At 36.3% G+C, this 19402-nt stretch overlaps 1 protein-coding gene across 1 annotated transcript in view; it reads left to right on the forward strand.

Annotated features, from left to right (window-relative positions):
* RYR2 (ryanodine receptor 2) overlaps window positions 1-19402 on the forward strand; it is a 517690-nt gene that overhangs the window by 138844 nt on the left and 359444 nt on the right. The window contains exons 13-14 of the mRNA XM_049697219.1: window positions 10506-10670; window positions 15460-15581. Coding sequence (XP_049553176.1) covers window positions 10506-10670; window positions 15460-15581 — 287 coding nt within the window. The remainder of the gene's footprint in view (window positions 1-10505; window positions 10671-15459; window positions 15582-19402) is intronic.

Below are 19402 nucleotides of genomic sequence, written 5' to 3' on the forward strand. Positions count from 1 at the left end.
ACTGGAGGAGAAAGAGGAAAAATGAAAGGTGCTCTGATTGCTTCCAGTGAAGCAGTGAAAAGTCAAATAATATTTTCTTAAAACTCCAAAATCAAGTAACAAATAAGATATCAGTAAAAAGCCAAACACTAAACAATATTTTTATTGTAGTAAAATTTACTAAAGTAAGGTGGTGGAAGAGAAGGGAGGTTTGTGAAAGAAGGGAAGTGGACATTTATTCACCCAGGAATATTTAAGGGCTGACCTGACCTTGACTCGGAGCTGGGAACATGCTGACAGTGCGTGCTCTCCTAAAGCTTGTTGACAGCACTGGGAAGCAGGGCCCTTTCTTCCCTAATTTCTTGGCCTTTTAAAGATGATAATTGCTACCATTCTCTGTTTCTTGTAAGTCTGCCAATGAGCTGAATATTCTCCGTAACTGATCTCTCTGAGAATCAGCATCCCCATTTTACAGATGGAAAAACTAAAGGCAGGAGAGATGAGCCACTTGTCCATGTCACTTGGCTGAGCACGTAAGAAGATCCAGTGAACATGAGGTTACCTCTGCTCCAAACCACTAGCCAGGGTGGGTTTCAGTAACCAGGCCTGACTTCCAGGCCTGGAACCCTGGACTGGCTAGGCATTTATTCACCCCCAGGCTGTCAGGGCTGCCCCAGGGGCCTGGAGGTACACCAGGGCCTCCCGGGCAGGTGCCTGACAATATTGTCTAACTGTGGTCTCCCTAGTTCCTGCTGTTGCTGGAGAAATCTGAATACTGAGTTCATCTTTCTCTTTTCATTATTTCTGTAACAATCATATTCCCATGGTCTCCAAAAATCCTATTTTGCTATAGAAAGATGAATACATGATCTTTCTCTTTTCACTCTTTGACAATCCTAATTCTCCAGGAGGTAAATGGATGCCTCTAGCAAAATGGGCTAGATTATTCCAATGGAAATGTAAGTGCAAAAGAGACAAGTATGAACATATTTCAAAAATTTCTTTCTTGCATACATGCAGCCACTGATCTAGCAGTCTTCTATATAAATGTATTTTTAATAAGAGGAGTTTTCTTACAGAAATAAAATTAAACTGTGCACATTATCATTCTTTGTCATGGCAAAAAAATTGGTAGACTCAAATGTTTAACGAATAGACTTGATAGCTAAGTGGTATTAGCTATCAGAATATATTGATCTGGAAAGATACCCATCATAGTATTGTTGAGTGAAGAAAAAAAATTGTAATGCAATTTAAAAATCTTATTATTTTTTTACTTAAGAAAAAGATCCATGTGTGTGTGTTTATATATGATTATATATTAGATGTGGAAGAATCTACACCAATCTTTTAACTTTGGCTGCTTTAGAAAGATGAAAATGGGGGTGGGGGGTGGGAGTTTGGGATTAGCAGATGCAAACTATTATATAGAGAATGGATAAACAACAAGGTCCTACTGTATAGCACAGGGAACTATATTCAATATCCTGTGATAAACCGTAATGGAAAAGAACATGAAAAAGAATGTGTGTGTGTGTGTGTGTGTGTATGTATAACTGAATCATTTTGCTATACAGCAGAAATTAACAACATTGTAAATCAACTATACTTCAATAAAATATAAAAAAATAAAATAAAACTAATAAAAAGAAAGATCAAAATGGAAGGTGTATGAGAGTATGAGTGCAAGGGGAAAGCATTTTCTTTAACTTTAAAAAAAAATCTGGATTATTTTGCCTATTATTATAACCATTTTTCCTTTGTAACAAAAAAATCAGTTAAAAAATTCATCCATTGTACTGATATACTTGGACATAAGTTTTGTGCACAGTTTATATTTATTTCTTTAGGGCTAGACCTAGAAACAGAAATACTGACTCAAAAGCTATGAACATTTTCAAAATCTCTTGATAACGGTTCTCACCCAAAGCAATAGTTTTTGAAACATTTCCCCCCAAATATCTCTGCTTATGTTCTGTCAGTATTAGAGTATAGTTTGCATTTGAAGAATTTTTACTGACCAGCTCCTTCTGTGGCCTCTGCTCAGAGGTTCTGTTTCTGGCTTTTGGTGATTGTGTAATGTCATAGGTTACACTGAAAGTACAGAGACCTAGGATTCCAACATTGCCTTTTTTTAAAAAATAAATGTATTTATTTTTGGCTTCGTTGGGTCTTCGTTGCTGTGTGAAGTCTTTCTCTAGTTGCATTGAGCGGGGGCTACTCTTCGTTGTGGTGCGCGGCCTTCTCACTGCAGTGGCTTCTCTTGTTGCGGAGCATGGGCTCTAGGCACGAGGGCTTCAGTAGCTGTGGAGCACAGGCTCAGTAGTTGTGGTGCACGGGCTTAGTTGCTCCGTGGCATGTGGGATCTTCCCGGACCAGGGCTCGAACCCGTGTCCCCTGCATTGGCAGGAGGTTTCTTAACCACTGCGCCACCAGGGAAGCTCTCCAACATTGCCTTTTAATGAACTGTTTGGTTTCTCTAAAACTAGTCTACATGGACCTCACGTTTATGGAACCACTGTAATACACAGCTTGTTAATAACCCACTGTCAGTTACCCCTATGATAATTGTATATAACATGGTTGAGAGTCGTGAAGGTGGAAGTGAAATCCAGGAAAACATTTTATTTTTATTTTTTATTTTCTTTAATTTATTTTATTGAAGTATAGTTGATCCCTTCCCCACCCGCTCCCCCTTGGCAACCACAAGTCTGTTCTCTATGTCTGCAAGTCTGTTTCTGTTTCGTAAATAAGTTAATTTGTGTCAGATTTTAGATTCCATATATAAGTGATATCATATAGTATTTGTCTTTCTCCTTCTGACTTACTTCACTTAGTATGATAATCTCTATGTCCATCCATGTTGCTGCAAATAGCATGTATTCTTTTTTATGGCTGAGTAGTATTCCATTGTATATATGTACCACATCCTCTTTATCCATTCATCTGTTGATGGACATTTAGGTTGCTTCCATGTCTTGACTATTGTGAATATTACTACTGTGAACATAGGGGTGCATGTATTTTTCTGAATTACAGTTTTTTCTGGATATATGCCCAGGAGTGGGAGTGCTGGATCATGACAACTATATGTTTAGTTTTTGGAGGGCATCTTAATTTTAAAATCAAAGAATTTTCATTTTAAAATCACTGACAGAGTAGGTAATAAAGTGTTTCCTATGAAGTCAAGATAGTAACTCTATACTTTCTTTCTAAAATTACTTTTTCATTATATGTAATGTATAGTCGTTTTAGAGGATTTTAAAAGGGAATACTGCAAAAATGAGGTAAGGGGAAAATTAAAATCATGTACCATCCATCACTCAGAAACAACTGTATTGTGTGTGTATTTCAGTTTTTAACAAATATATACATATTTTGATACTAATAGGGCTAATTATTAAAATTAAAAATTATGAAAAGTACAATTACATAATAAAAAAGCATAGAACTAACTAAACAAGAATAAAAGTGCAGTCCTTAATTATAGATGAAATTGTATGTTTTAAAAATAAAATAGTTTTTATACTGTCAACATTTTGGAGAAGATAGTATAGCTAAACAGTTTCTTTCATCCTTTTGTTAATCATCACATTTGGTCATGGCCCCTGGTCTTTGAAATAAATAATCAGATTTACATAAAGGTGTATTTGATTCTTTTTTTTTTCCCTTAGTGCCACTGACAAGTTGAAAATGCTTGCCATATCTTTATGTATCTTTGCTATACTGTTTCCAGTGAAAATAATGAGTACTTATATTTCTGGAAGGCAAAGACTTGTGTGTGTAAGATATTTCTTCAATTTTGGTATATTTTGAGTATACAATTAATAAATGACTATTGATTGACATAATTACCGTGTTGCAAATCAAGTTCTCATTACTGATGAAAAATTTAACTTTTAAAATTGGGATTGACATATTAGTGTATAATATGTATAAAATGGATAACTAATAAGAACCTGCTGTATACAAAAATAAATAAAATAAAATTCAAAAATTCAACCTAAAAAAAGTCAAACTCAAAAAAAAAAAGAACCCTTACATTTACAGTAGCATTCCCTTACCTATGATTGTGTGAGACTGTTTTGAAAATATATTCTTGAAACATACCTTTTTTTTTTTTTTACAAATCATTAAGATCATTCTTACTTAAAATTATGAGAATGGCTTTAAAAACCTGTTCTACTAGGTAATATAAGGAGCAATTGTTTTGATTGTCATTGGGATATCTTTGCACTAACGTGAACACTCACTAGCCAATCTCATCTCAAATTCAGGATTTGCAGAATAATCAACAGTTGTTGATGACTGTATATATTCAGAATAAACAGAATAAAGTGGAAGACAGTTTATAAGATCACTGATGTTGGTCCTCTTTTTTCCCCTAGCTTTATTGTGATATAATTGACATTTAAAAATGTATGAAATTAAGGTGTACTATGTGATGATTTGATGCACATATATATTGCAAAATGCTTATGCTGGTCTTTTCTTGAAGAAAACATTTTATATCATGAAGAATTCGATTCATGCAGATTTTCTTAGACCTATTCTTCACTTTCTCTACTCCTAGAATTTTTAACCATTACGTTAGTGTGTTGAAATGTCAGTTTTCATCATAAGGTAGGTCTTGCCAATCACCCACGTATTATACTACCCCCAAAATGTCATTTTTTTAAACTTAAAATGCCCTAAAAATATTCCTCTGTGGGTGACTTCCTCCAGTTTTTTTCCCTCTCACGCCCCATGAATAGAAACTTTTTGCTGCTGAAATGATGGAATACCAACCTCAAATAAGACTGCCAATGAGATTACAAGGATTATGGAGCACATGACAAAAATAGAAAGAACAAAATATTTTTAGGACATAGTTTTAGTATGTTGTTTTACTTGAGATTTTTATTCTTGGCTCAAAAAATGTTTAAGATACAAGTTAGGGAGACTAAGAGGTAAAAACTTACAGTTACAAATAAATAAGTCACGGGGATGATATGTGCAGCATGGGGAATATAGCTAATAATATTGTAGTATCTTTGGTGACAGATGGTAGCTAGACATCATGGTGACGATTTTGTAATGTATAGCAATATTGAATCACTGTGTTGTATACCTGGAGCTAACATAGTGTTGTAGGCCAATTATACTTCAATTTTTTAGAAAATGGAGATACTGGGAGGAAATGCATCAAGATGCTAATGATGGGTATCTCTGGGAGGGATGGGCTATGGGTGATCATTAATTTTTACTTTATACTTTTAGGTATCTTTCGTTGTCTGCAGTGAACATGTATTGCTTGTAAAATTAGAAAGCCATGAGTGTCCTTAAAAATGAAAAAAAAAAACCAACAAAAAACAAAAATGAAAAAAAGATGAGGTGTATGGGTCAGAGTTTAACGAGAGGTAGAGCCAGCATGGGATACATGCACATGAAGGGATGTGTTACATGGACCCGCTTTCTGAGCTTATGAAGCTGGCCGAGTAAGCCTGGAGTCCATAGTGCAAGTGGCCTGGAAAGGAAGATTGTAAGCAGAATGGAACCCATGGGATGCACTGTTTGTAGTCGCTGAGCTCAGGGAAAGCCTAAACCCTCCTTAAAGACCTCACCTGATTAAGTATGACTCACCCAGGAGAACCTCCCATTTTATTTGCTCAAAGTCAATTGAATAGGGACCTTAATTACATCTCCAAGATCTTTTCACCTTTGCCATATAACATAACCTCATTGCAGGAGTGATGTCCCAACATATTCGTTGGCTCTGCCCACACTCCAGAGGAGGGAAGTTTAGTACAAGATATGAGAGGGCTTCACCTAAGGCTCTGTGACCTTGTTTCACTGCCCCATGGAAGCCCCTCAAAGACCCTCCATTACTGAATCAGGTCCAGCTGCTCGCTGCTTACAAAATCGATACTCACAAATGCTGATAGAAAGGAAACTTGCCTTTAATCAGAATGCTGACAGTCTGGGGAGATGGTGGACTCAGTGTCCCCCAAAAACTACCTCTGAAGATTCTGCTCAACCATGGAAGCCTTTAAAGGGAAACAGGGAAGTCATCTCAGTGAATCATTGAGATAGGGGGTCAGAGTCGTCGCCATGCCCCACTGCGTGCAGGCGTGTGTGCAGGCTTGTTGATTCCTCGTGGTCTTTCTTGGGATACTGTCTTGTTCACACAGTTTGTTGGCGAGATTACTGACGTGGAAGCTAGGGAAGAGATCTGGTCATCTGTTAATTACTTATTCTTCATTTCTACTTCTTTGATCTATGGAAAGAACCAACGGATTAGGCAAGGTATTGTGTGGTCAAACGATGTGAAAGGGGTGCTAGGGCCGGAGATGAGTAGAGCATGGGGGGTACCTGGTGTAAGGTTAGTGACAAGACAGAGGGGCCCCCTGTAGAGAGCTCTTTCCTGCAAAGAGCTTTTCCCTGGCAAAAGCTGCTGGCACCTTCCAATACAAGAAAAGTTTTAAAGCCCTTCTGGCCACAAACTCACCCACCTGAGTGTCTCCTCATGAGGTTTCTGAACACCAGGGCTAAAGCAAGCTGTCTATTTTTTTTTGCAGCTCTGCCCTGGATGGGCTAAGCTTGGCCTGGTCTGTCAATCCCAGCAATTTCTCTGACCCTGTAGCATTTTTAGACTCATATTTCACAGTGACCAACTATTCTGTGCCAAAATGTGGCCCCATAAAGAAGCAAATAAATAAAAATGTTTTGACCTTTTAACTCTCCTGACTTCAGCCATTATTTGTCTTAAGGAGAACTGGCTATTACCCAAAGAAACACTCCATCATCTAAGGATAAAGGCCTTTGTTTTCTTCCTATCAGCCACTTGACAGAACAACTTGGAGACATTGAAGGAAGATTTCAATGAATGCTAGAAGACTCTTTGAACCACCTTGTCCATATAATAAAAACATAATCCTATGGGACTAGTTTAAATTTCTTCATGAGTCTACTTTATCCAACGCGTGTGTATCATTTAACGAAGACAGTTGTTCAGAAGTAGTTTTGACTTAGTCATGAGCCAGTTTGGTGTACCCAGTGCCAAAATATCACTTATTATTTTTCAGGCTGATCTTTTTTACTTCTGGAAGCATTTTGATGCTCAGTTGAAAATTAGATTTGCCAAGCATTCGTGAGTAGGATTGTTTGAAGGCTAGGATTGGGAGTAGTTTTGTGTTTTGTTTTGTTTTTTTCTCTGAAGAGTGACTGTGGTTTTGGCAGGCAGTAAACCTTGCTCGAGTGAAACTCTGGTTTCTTTCTCTCTTTGGCAGTAGGCTGTTGCTTGTACTACTTATTTGTGCTCAGTTATTTCGGTTCCTAGCTGCTGCCATTAACTGGGCCTCCCCTGAGCATGCATAGTATAGTGGTCAGCAATTTTTTTTTAATTTTATTTATTTTTGGCTGCATTGGATCTTCGTTGCTGCACGCAGGCTTTCTCTAGTTGCGGCGATCGGGGGCTACTCTTCCTTGTAGTGCACAGGCTTCTCGTTGCGGTGGCTTCTCGTTGCAGAGGCTTCTTGTTGCGGAGCACGAGCTCTAGGCGCTCAGGCTTCAGTAGTTGCAGCACGCGGGCTCTAGAGTGCACGCTCGGTAGCTGCGGCGCACGGGCTTAGTTACTCCTCAGCATGTGGAATCTTCCCGGACCAGGGCTCGAACCCGTGTCCCGTGCATTGGCAGACGGATACTTAACCACTGCACCACCAGGGAAGTCCCTGGGGCAAATTTTATAAACAGATTTTGTGGCTAATTTTCTTATCCAGGATTTAGCTTATCTAATTTTCTGTCTGCCTGTGAGCCCCAAACTGTGTCCTCTGATGCCTCAAGTATCAATAGGGCAGCAGCTTTTTTCTGCCTGAGTTCCAGGCAGATTGGGCGGGCCATGCCCCAAGGCAAAGGCTGCTTTTTACAAATCACTTGGGTACCCTGTCTTTGGAGAGAAGTCTGCTGTTCACTTTCTCTCTGCTTTTGGTCCCTCTTAAGTGCCTTCCAGTAGATTCTGAAAAATATTTTTTCCAAATTTTCTGTTATCTGTGGGAGGATTAGCCCAACTAAACCACGCCGTCATTTCCCAAAGCCAGAATAACTCAAAAGAAAAATAAATCTAGATGATTTATAAAATAAATCAAAGAGATGCTGAAACTAAAGGCCACTAATTTAGATGTAGGGTAGCTAATATAGGGTTTTAGGAAGATTACTATTCGCCTAAGCTGGACACTTTATTTCTAGTAATACAGACTAATTATCTGTTAGAAGCTTCTACCTGCTGTCATGTTTTCTTGACTTGGTGGTTGGTCACAGCATCTAGATGATTTTCACCTGAATTTCTCCTAAGCCTGAGCTACAGAAAATGATAGGAAATAAAAGAGGGAAAGAGCATGACTGGCCTTTATTCGTGTTTCTTCAGCAAATAATCACACTTCTTTTGTTCTTCTCTAATGTCATTTTAGCAGCTCTTCCCTGAGTTGAGGATCAGAGTAGTTATGAAAACCTGGTCATCATGAAGTTTCACAATTAAAATTTCTAATCCAGAGAGAGATGTGAACTACTTCAGTAAAAAGCAAACACAGCATACCTTTGCACTTAGTAACTGAGGCTTCTCAGAGCACAGTCCACAAGCCTATAAATAGACTACATACTCATTTCCTGGGATAAAAGACAAACAGTAAGAATGTTTCAGGCCCCTTGTTTTATTTTGAGGAGATAATTGCATTGTTCTATATTTTCCCTAGAATTTAATTTTCCTATTTATAGGGTTGGTATAAGTAGATTAGTAGTTTGTCTGGTTTGATAGAATGAAATTGGCATGGTTTGGTATCTGTTTTATTGCAGATTCTTAGAATAGTGTTTCAAGTTATTTGCTTCATGGTCAAATCAGCTTAACTCATAATTGCATTTACTTTCTTATATGACCTTGACCCTTTTTGCATTAAGAATTGCAACTCATTTCAATTTTAATTTTCAATTGTTGGCAGAGTGTCCGTAATTATTTTGGAGTTGCTAACTATTAGTATGGTGCAGTAATACCATGAGAAATAAAAAATCTGTTTTACTTGAATTGTTCCTTTTTGTGTAACAGACATAAAATTTATTCCAACCTAATCTTCAAAAACATTTGTGTAACTGGTACACGACAGTCAAATAGCCAAAGAAATAGACAAAACTTAGTAAATTTAACAAGGAGAAGAATAAGAAACCACAGAAGGAGGTATTGTAACCAAAAGAACATTAGGTTTTTTTTTTTTTTTGCTGTTATTTTAAGAACTCTACAGAAATTCAAGACATAATGAGTTCTTAAAGATCAGAATGAAGCATGGAGGGAAAACTGAAGGAAGAAGCATTAAAATAAATGGGGATTTAGGGGCTTCCCTGGCGGCGCAATGGTTAAGAATCCGCCTGCCAATGCAGGGGACACGGGTTCGAGCCCTGGTCTGCGAAGACCCCACAAGCCGCAGAGCAGCTAAGCCCGTGCACCACAACTACTGAGCCTGCACTCTAGAGCCTGTGAGCCACAACTACTGAGCCCACGTGCCACAACTGCCGAGGCTCGTGCGCCTAGAGCCCGTGCTCTGCAACAAGAGAAGCCACCGCAATGAGAAGCCTGTGCACCGCAAGGAAGAGTAGCCCTTGCTCTCCACAACTAGAGAAAGCGCACACACAGCAACGAAGACCCAACACAGCCAAAAATAAATAAATAATTTTATAAAAAATAAATAGGGATTTAAAAGAAACATTTAGTTGGTATCAGAGGACTGATTGCTTCTTCATAGCATAGGGAGCTTAGCATGGCAGCCCTTTAGGAGTGAATACCTCTGTGGTCCGAGTTAGAAACTGCGAGTAGTTGAAACTGAATTATAGCCTTGATTAGTTTGCAAGAAATCATCATTATGTCTAACATCCTTATTAAGAAGGAAATCGTCATCACCATTATCAATACCATTTTCATGGTCAAAATCATTAGAATTTACTGAAGTGTTTATTTTATCTCAGGCACTGTGCTGAGGACTTTGCATTCATTATCTCATGTTTTCCGATACTCTGGGGGAGAGTCTCTTGTTAGCTGTATTTACAGATGAGAAAACGGAGGCTTAAAACGTTTAATTAACTTATCCTAAGGTCACAGACGGAATAAGTGGCAGAGATTGGACTCAAAATTGACTTTTCTGTCCCTCAATCCTATGCTCTAGTCATCAATCACAAAAATAATAATCTGGAAAGAATATGAAGCCTAAATTACTGATTTTAAGATCTCTGGTTTGGAGTTTGCCATGAAGCAATATAAAATTTTGTGTTATGGCCAAAATAATTTTCTGCCAGTATGAATAATTCAGGAATATGTTATTTATCTCTGCAATCTCCTACTTCAGTTTCCAGTAGAGGTTGAACTGCTAGCATGGAACATTGGACCATTATTATTTCAGAGGATGGCAGAGAGTTGCATTTTTCAAAGAACATTATTTACAACAAGGCAAAGTTTTTTCGATATAAACTGTATTTTTAAAATCTTATCTTTTTTTTTCTCTCTCTCTTAGGAAAAATTGGATGTAGGGGTGAGAAAAGAAGTTGATGGCATGGGAACCTCTGAAATAAAATATGGAGACTCAGTATGCTATATACAGCATATCAACACGGGCTTGTGGCTAACTTACCAGTCTGTGGATGTGAAATCTGTGAGAATGGGATCCATACAACGTAAGGTAAGAGTATTTCAAAACAGTATTTATGGCAGTCGTTATTAATGAACGAAAAACACAAATGCACGACAAAAAGAAGCAGCTAACCCTGTCTGCCACCTGCTAATGTTTGTAATTTACATGCTAGAGGTCCAGTCCCACCCTAATAAACTCTGGTTTTTGTAAGTGAACAGCGCTGGCTGTTATATCACTGATTTAAATACTAGGTGAAGAAATACGCTACTCTCTTCTGGATCCTAGCTTGGTCTGCCTAATTCACTGTGTCCTCTGTGATGCTGCTGGGATTGTGTGTACAGTATCTTTTTTACAATGCTCAATAATGCTCATGCGTAGGAATGTTTAGTGTTTGTGAGTTTCGTTTTATTCCCCAAACTCATTTGCAGACGTGCTCATACACTCATCTCTGAGTCCTTCACTGACATCCCATCGCTTACAAGACGACAGTTACGCCTTTTGATAGTATGTGACGCCCTCTCTGACCTGCCTCCCATCTGTCTCTGCCCCATTCTCCTATTCTTTGTCCAGTCTCTGGGTGTCTTCAGGTTCCCCAGCACACCAGCCACTTACAGCACATTCCTTCCAATGCCTCAAAGAAACGTAGCTTTTCCACATCTGCGCCTTTGCACATACCATCTCCTCTGTTTGGAATGCCCTTTTAAATTTCTTTTTTTCCTCCACCCAGTTCCTATCTATCCCCTAGGGGTTAAGTTTAAAGATGATCTTAGATGTTCTTCCTATCTAAGTTCATCTAGTACACCCTCCTTTGCGTTCTCATAATATTTGTATATTATTAAATTTTATATACACTCTCTGTGCTATTTTATTTACTAGGCTACATCTCTCTCTCCCTCTCTAATTTGTGAGCTTCTTTATGGCAAGTACATAGCATTGATACTAGATTGTTCACATTTCATGTTTTTACACCGCCATGTAACAGTACACAGAATCAGATAATGGGATAACTGTTATTTCTATAATAGACCTTGGAAGGGAAGTAGTGGGGAAGAAATGTTTATTTTCAGTAGATTTCCTAATCGTAACATATACACATTCCAGTATGGATTGTTCAAGGTTATTGCTATCTTTGTAGAGTGACCAGTGCTGACATTAGTGGAGTGGGAAGCTAATCCTGCTTTGATGGAGTTGGGCTTAAGTGCATCCCTGTACCACCTTCCTCAGAGCTTCGGATGGAGAGCCTGGGACAGCTCTCCTGCAGACCTGTATAATCGTTATAATATGATTGCTTGTCTTTGGGGTCTTTGATCTAGGCTTATAAATTTAAATGTGTTTGTATTCAGTATTTGTATAGCATTCATTCTGTCCCACGACTGAGCCTCGCTGTTTTTAACTTTTTATCATGGAAATTCAAATATATGCAAAAAGGGTACAATGGACCCTGTGTATCCATGCATCGGTCACCTTCAACATTTTCAGTGCTCTCCACTCATTTCATTTATCCCTCACCCTGTTGTCATTATTATTACTCCACTCTCTTATTCCTTAACCATGGATTAAAGTCAGAGTGGGACTTACATTCTACATCATAGGCTAACAAAGAGCTTGCTTTATAGAAGAATTTGACAGGGGTGTTGAGAAGCTAACCAGTCTTATTTCCATTAGTAAAGTAACATGTGAAACAGACTTTATAGGCCAGAGAAGAGATAATCTAACACAATCTCTACTGTAAATGTATTACTACTTCTAGAACCATCTGTTATATTAAATCTTTATCGAGAGACCTCAGTGTGGTCATGACAGTTGAGGACTTCTCAGTCTAGATCTCCTAATTTTTATACACTTCCCAGTTAGCTAGTATCTTCAAATCATTTTATTTTTCGAGAAAAGCACGTTGGTGGTATATTCGCCAAATCGTTACATATTTGAAACTGACTTTCTGTTGTTGTTTCATATGAATGAAACCTTGGTTAGCCAAAAAAATGTCTGAATCACTTTTCATAGGTTTTATGTATCCCGCTTAGTGTGGGTATTCATGTTTTGCTGCAGAAATATAAATGCATTGATTATGCAGTGATGTACGTACCATACTGGGTGTTCCACATGTACAGTTTATACATTGTATTACATTAAAAAAAAAACCTGAAAACTCTGAATTATGAAATGCATCTGTCACCTAGGATTTTCTAAAATTTATTTTATTGAGGTATAGTTGATTTACAATTTTGTGTTTGTTTCTGGTGTACAGCAAAGTGATTCAGTTATACATATACATACATTTTTCTTTAAGGTTATTGAATATAGTTCCCTGTGCTCTACAGTAGGACCTTGTTGTTTATCCATTCTCTGTATAGTAGTTTGCATCTGCTAACCCCAAACTCCCAATCAATCCCTTCCCCACCCCCTCTCCCCCTTGGCAACCACAAGTCTGTTCTCTATGTCTGTGTCACCAAGGATTTTTAATCAGCACACGTAGGTCTTTTAAAACTGACAGGAGAATTGTGCAGCGTATCTTTGGCCTCCTTTTCTTACAGTTGTAATTTCTTTCTCAGGAGCACAGCTAGTTTCTCTCCTCCAGGTCAGCTGTCTTCCCCTTTGGCATTCCTGTCGTTCTTACCCAGTCTCTGCATTTTGCTTCTCAAATGTGTCCCCCAAATCACTCACTTTGTTTTCTTTGATGCGGTTCTGTTCCTTAATGTCTTTCCATGTCTTTGAAATTTTAGGTTTCTTGTCTTTTTCGTTATCTCACCCAGGTCACTTTTTATCTCAGCTTGCTGTCTTTTCATCTATTCTGGTTGTTCATCCCAGTATGACTTCTTATTGCGAATTTTCACAGAAGTTATGCCTTCTTGCATCCTGTGGACAATTGAAATAGTTTATATATTTAAATAATATCCTGCTATTTCTATTTTATCTGACTTATTAAAAAATTAGCAATGATTGCTAAATTTTATCCGTTGAAGAGAGAAAAAATTCATGTTTTAGTGTCTTTTACTTTGTTGATAAATAGGTTAATAGACATCATGATATTGAAGAATCCTTACATTCATAGACTAAACCCAGTTTGACCTAGTTTATTATTCTTTTGAAATCTTATTAGGTTCTATTTATGTTTCATTTAGAATTTATCTAGAATTATCATATATATTCACTTTATATATGAAATTTATATATTAATTTTTCTTTGTTTATGGGTACTGAAATTTGAATTTCATACAGTTTGCAGGTTTCATGAAATATTCTTTTCTTGGTCTTTTTTCAGCCATTAAAATTGTAGACCATTCATAGCTCACAGGCTATATAAAAATAGGCAGTGGTCGTAGTTCACTGACTAGTCTACCATGAAGAGTATCATTTCTTTGAAGGTTCATTAGAGCTCACTTGTAAAACTGTCTAGTCCTATAATCTTTTAAAAATTGGATCTTAAATTTCCTTTCCAATCTCTGTTTAATAAATTGGTATCCTCAAATTTTCTACTTCGTTGGGCGGATTCCTTTTGATGATTTTTAACTTGCTGGGAAGCCATCCTTGTCCTCTGGAGTAGTCAGTTTTGTTCTTAAATTTAAAAAATTTTTGGCCATTAAGTTCCATATAGCATTGTCTTATTATCATTTTATAATTGTAATGTCTTCTTTTGTATCTTACATTCTTTTCTCTGTGTTTTTTCTTTCTTTCCATTTTATCCTTAGCCTGCTTTGTGAGAGGTTTAACTATTTTATTTATCTTCTCAAAAAATAAACATTTCGTGTTTATTCATCCTTTTCTCGTATTTTATTTGATTTCTGGTTCATTAAATTCTCTTTTTATCTTCATTAATTCCCCTTTTCTATTCAATTTCTTTTTCTTTTTTAAAGTCTTAAAATGAGTAATACGTTCCTTCACTTTAGTCATTTTTTTCTTTGTCAATGAAGGCATTTAAGGCTACAAAATTGACTTTGAATACAGACGTATCTGTCTCATTGATTTTGGTATTAGGAGTTCCTCTTTACATTGCTTTCTAGGTAGTTTATGATTTTAGTTCTAGTTGCTAATTTTAGTTCAGTATACCTGATTAAATGTCCTAGAAACATCTTGCTGTTAGTGTTGAGTGAAGGAAGTTAGGCACAAATGGTTCCATTTACATACAGTACACAAGTGACCTTTGCTGTTGAAAGTCATGAAGGTGGGGAACATTGTGGTGGATGGGGCAGGAAGGGAGCTCCAGGGCAGGTTTTAAGGTGCCATATTATTCTCTTTCTTGATCTGGGTGTTAGTTACGTGGTTTGTTCACTTTGTGAAATTGATTCCGCTGTTCACTTAATATTTTGCACTTATCTCTTCATGTTGTTCTTTCTTAGAATGTTCAAAAAGATAAAGCTAACAAAAGAACTCATAAAATAAAAACACATTTTTTTTAAAGAACTGAGGTGCCTTAGAAGCATTGCTCAGTACTTATTAATGAACCCAGCTATGTTCAGAACTACCGAATAACTGGTATCCCATGTAATGTTTTCCTTTGCTTTGTTCAGAGTTTGCTTAGACTGTGGATGAATCATTGAACATAGATATGTGAAAACATTCTAGTGATTGTTTTTCAAATCAATGTATTTATTGATTGGTTCTTTAAAACAACAACTGATTCATCTTTCAAACAATAGCTGAATAAATATATTGAATGACTAATTTGTACAGGGACCCGTGCATATTATTTTACCTGAACCTGACAGCTTACAGTTCCCTTCACCTGTCTTTTGACTCTATTTACTGTCATGGCTCACCTTTTTGAGTTGCCTACTTCTTAACACCCATTTGGAAAGGAGATATTGGCAGTAATGGTGTTATTTCTGCTTTCGTGCAGGCTATTATGCATCATGAAGGTCACATGGATGACGGCCTAAACTTGTCCAGATCTCAGCATGAAGAATCACGGACAGCGCGTGTCATCCGGAGCACAGTCTTCCTTTTCAATAGATTTATTAGGTACATTGTCCTTTGTTGTGGTGGTGGTTTAATATTTTATTTTAATTTTCTTATCAGATCTACAAGTAAACAATTCTAAAATATACTGTGGTGGTAAATCTCATACAATTTGGCAGTTCTGCAGAGCCCGTTAGAAAATGCTAGTTAGATGATTTTATGTCTTTCTTTGAAATGAATTTTTTAAAAAAGACTGTGGTTTTAAAAATTAGATGTGTAACTTATAATTGATAGCTGTACGTCAGAATTATTCTATGACATATCCCTATGCTAGCCGTTTCACACTGGAGGTAGTACAGCCTACATACTTTGTGAGTTTTGAACTCAAAAAAATGATTCTTGCAATAAGTAACCTTTCCCACCCTAATAATGGAAACAATTGCATATCTACAAAACTAAATCAAACTTGTGTCCAATGTGTTCTCTGGGAACATATACCAATATATACTCTGGTTGGTGATGGGTATTTTGTATCTCTTTAAGCTTACCAATATGATGGGAAAAAGTGATGTATATGTGTATATGTATTTATTTATAGTAGGTACATATTTACTTATAATTATTTTAAAAATTTGCACTTATGTGAGTGTTGTGAAAAATGGGTGTTGACCAATTTTCTTCATTTATTTTTTTCTTTGTGATTTACCCTATTATTTGATAATATTTCTATTAGGCTGTTATGAGCTTTTGTTATGTTAGCGATACTAATTTCCTATAATCATATATAAATTGCAAATATTTTCTCAACTTACTGGTTTGGAAAGATTTTAAAGTGTTTTTTCATCATGGTTTACTCTATAAATCAGCATATGAAAGACCTTTGCCACCCAAGATTATATAAATATTCACTTAATTATTCTCTGCTTCTTTTATAAACCATCCCACTGTGTGTGTGTGCATTTGTGTGCATGCTTTCATGAAATCAAAGAATGTGCACAGCATTCGGCTTCATCATATCCTTAGTATTCATCTCACCTCTCTGCCTCATCTAAACCCTAACCCTTTTTAGAGGGAGTAAGGCTTAGAGATGGGGTAAGCATCAGATTCTTATCATTTTTTATGGTACTTCTTGTAATAAATAAATTTTTGACTTTGAAATTATAACTTATTTTAGGATCAGTTCAACTTAGATTTTTTTCCATCTTGTTCTTTCCATGGTTCTTTCTGACTACAGCCTGATCAGTTCTATAAGGATTGAGGAAAATAATCATAAATCCTTAAAATAGTCTGTTTTCTATGTAATTATATACATCAGTACTGACTTCTTCAACTACAAAAAGACAAATTTTTATTACATTGTGACTTGTGTGGTATTTTCAGAGGCACTATGGAGATTCCATTTGGCAAGCAAGAGCTAAATTAATACTAGAGAAAAAATGGATTATTTGTTTTAAAATATATTTTGTCAGAAAGATACTATATCCGTGTTTAGACTTAATGTAGTGACGGTATGTCTTAAATGGCATTTTGTATGTTGATCGAGATAACGATAATTCATCATGGATGTGATTTGCTTTTGCACATTTGTTCTTTGCTCGAGACCAATCATATTTTTTTTTAAAAAAAGTAATGTCTGTGATTTGGAAGCTTAATTTTAGAATCTAACACTTGCTTAATTGATTAGATAGAGAACCAAACATGGGAAATTTGGATTCTGTGGTAAAAGTACTTCCTGAATTATATATTTGCTGCTTCATATTGAAATTCAGTTTTTGTTTGGGTTATTTGAATGCAATTCATTTATTATACTTATCTTGATAAAACAGGTTAGTTATATAACCTATATTTAGCTATAGTTAGCTCTCTGTATCCAAGGAGTTTGCATCTGTGGCTTCAACCAACCATGGATCAAAAATATTAGGAAAGAAATTCCAGAATGTTTCAAAAAGCAAAACTTGAATTTGAACCATGATGACAACTATTTACATAGCATTTACATTGTATTATGTAGGTTAGCGAGAGATGATATAAAGTATACAGGAGAGTATGTGTAGGTTATATGTAAATACTACATCATTTTATATAAGGGACTTGAGCATCCACAGATTTTGATATCTGAGAGAGGTCCTGGAACCAACCCCCAGTAGATACTGAGGGAGGGATGATCATTTAAAAAGATTATCTGATTCCCATTCTGATCTTTAATCTTTTTTTCTGTTTGCCTCGGGTCTAAATTTACTCTTCTTTTTTTGGTTTCAGAGGATGAAGGCTGACATCATTGATTTGAGACCTTTCCTTATGTCACTTAGTGCTAAAATATCTGTCCTTAGTGGCATCTCTCACTCTTTGTTGTGCTGTGTTTCAGTTTCCCTTTTAATTGCTTCTTTGACCAATAGGTTGTTCAGTTTCCAAATATTTGGGGTTCTCCAAAGATCTTTCTGTTACTGATTTCTAATTTAATATCACTGTGGTCAGAGAATATACTTTGTAAAACTGAATGCTTTTAAATTTATTGAGACATGTTTTATGGCCCAGGAAGATCCAAAAAGCAAAACCTGAATTTGCTGCATTCTGGGAACTGTTTATATACATAGCATTTCCATTGTATTTACCACTATTTACATAGTATTTACATTGTATTGTGTCCTATAAGTAATCTAGAGATGGTTTAAGGTGCACAGGAGGAGGTATGTAGGTTGCATGGAGAGACAGGCATGGCTACTCAGAGGCAGCCTGAACAAATTATAGCCCTTACTCTGTCGCTGAACCAGGAACAGTGTTACAACTCAGTCTAAGCACCGGTCCCTTTTCTGTTACCTTCATAGCCAAGGTCATACTAATCAACTCAATTACAAGTCCTCTCAGACATTTTCATAATGTTTTCTGTTAGTTGCTCTACCAGAATATGTTCTATCTTGGTAAATGTTCTGTGTGCACTGGAAAATAAATGTTCCATGTGCCCATTCTCCTTTCATTGGGTGGAGTGCTAAAGAATGTCAATTTGATCTAGACGGGTGATAGTGTTGTTTAGATCTTCTGCTTCCTTACTGATTTTCAGTCCGTATGTTTTATTCATTATTGAGAGAAGGGTATTGAAATCTGGCTATAATTGGATTTTTCTGTTGCTCCTTGGCAGTTCTGTCATTTTTTTCTTCATGTATTTTGAAGCTCTGTTATTAGATTCATCAAAAAATTTAGGATATAATAAATTGACCCCTTTATTATGAAATCGCCTGTTTAAAATCCCTAGTGATATTCGCTATGACATCAACTTTGTATGATGTTAATACAGCATTTCTGCTCTCTTGTTTTCCTTGGTGTTAGCATTGTATATTAAAAAAAAACTTTTACTTTTGACTTACTATTGTCTTTAGAGTCAAAGTGCATTTCTTTTAGGCAGTATGTACTTGGGTTTTGATTTTTTTATCCAATTTGGCAATCACCACCTTTTAATTGTGAAGTTTAGTCCATTTATATTCATATGATTATTGATATATAATAAGCCTGCCATCTTATTATTTGTTCAGTATTTGTCCCTTCTCATCTTTGTCCCTTTTCCTTCTTTTTCTACCTTCTTTTGGGTTGAGAATTTTCTGCAATTCCATCTTCTTTTTTTGTTGGCTTGTTAGTTATAATTCCTTTTTTGGTTATTTTAGTTGTTGCTTAAGATGTTTAGCATACAACTTTAACTTACCACAGCCTACTTTCAGGTCAGTCTTTGTGATTTTTTGTCATACGTTTTGCTTTTATAGATGTTATAAACCCCACAGTACATTTTTATCATTTTTATTTAAGGTCAATTAGATTTCAAAGTGATTTAAATAATAACAAATGCACCTAATATTTTGTGCATATATTTACCATTTCAGGTGTTTTAATCTTTA

The sequence above is a fragment of the Orcinus orca genome, chromosome 14, assembly GCF_937001465.1.
Source record: "Orcinus orca chromosome 14, mOrcOrc1.1, whole genome shotgun sequence".
NCBI lineage: Eukaryota > Metazoa > Chordata > Mammalia > Artiodactyla > Delphinidae > Orcinus > Orcinus orca.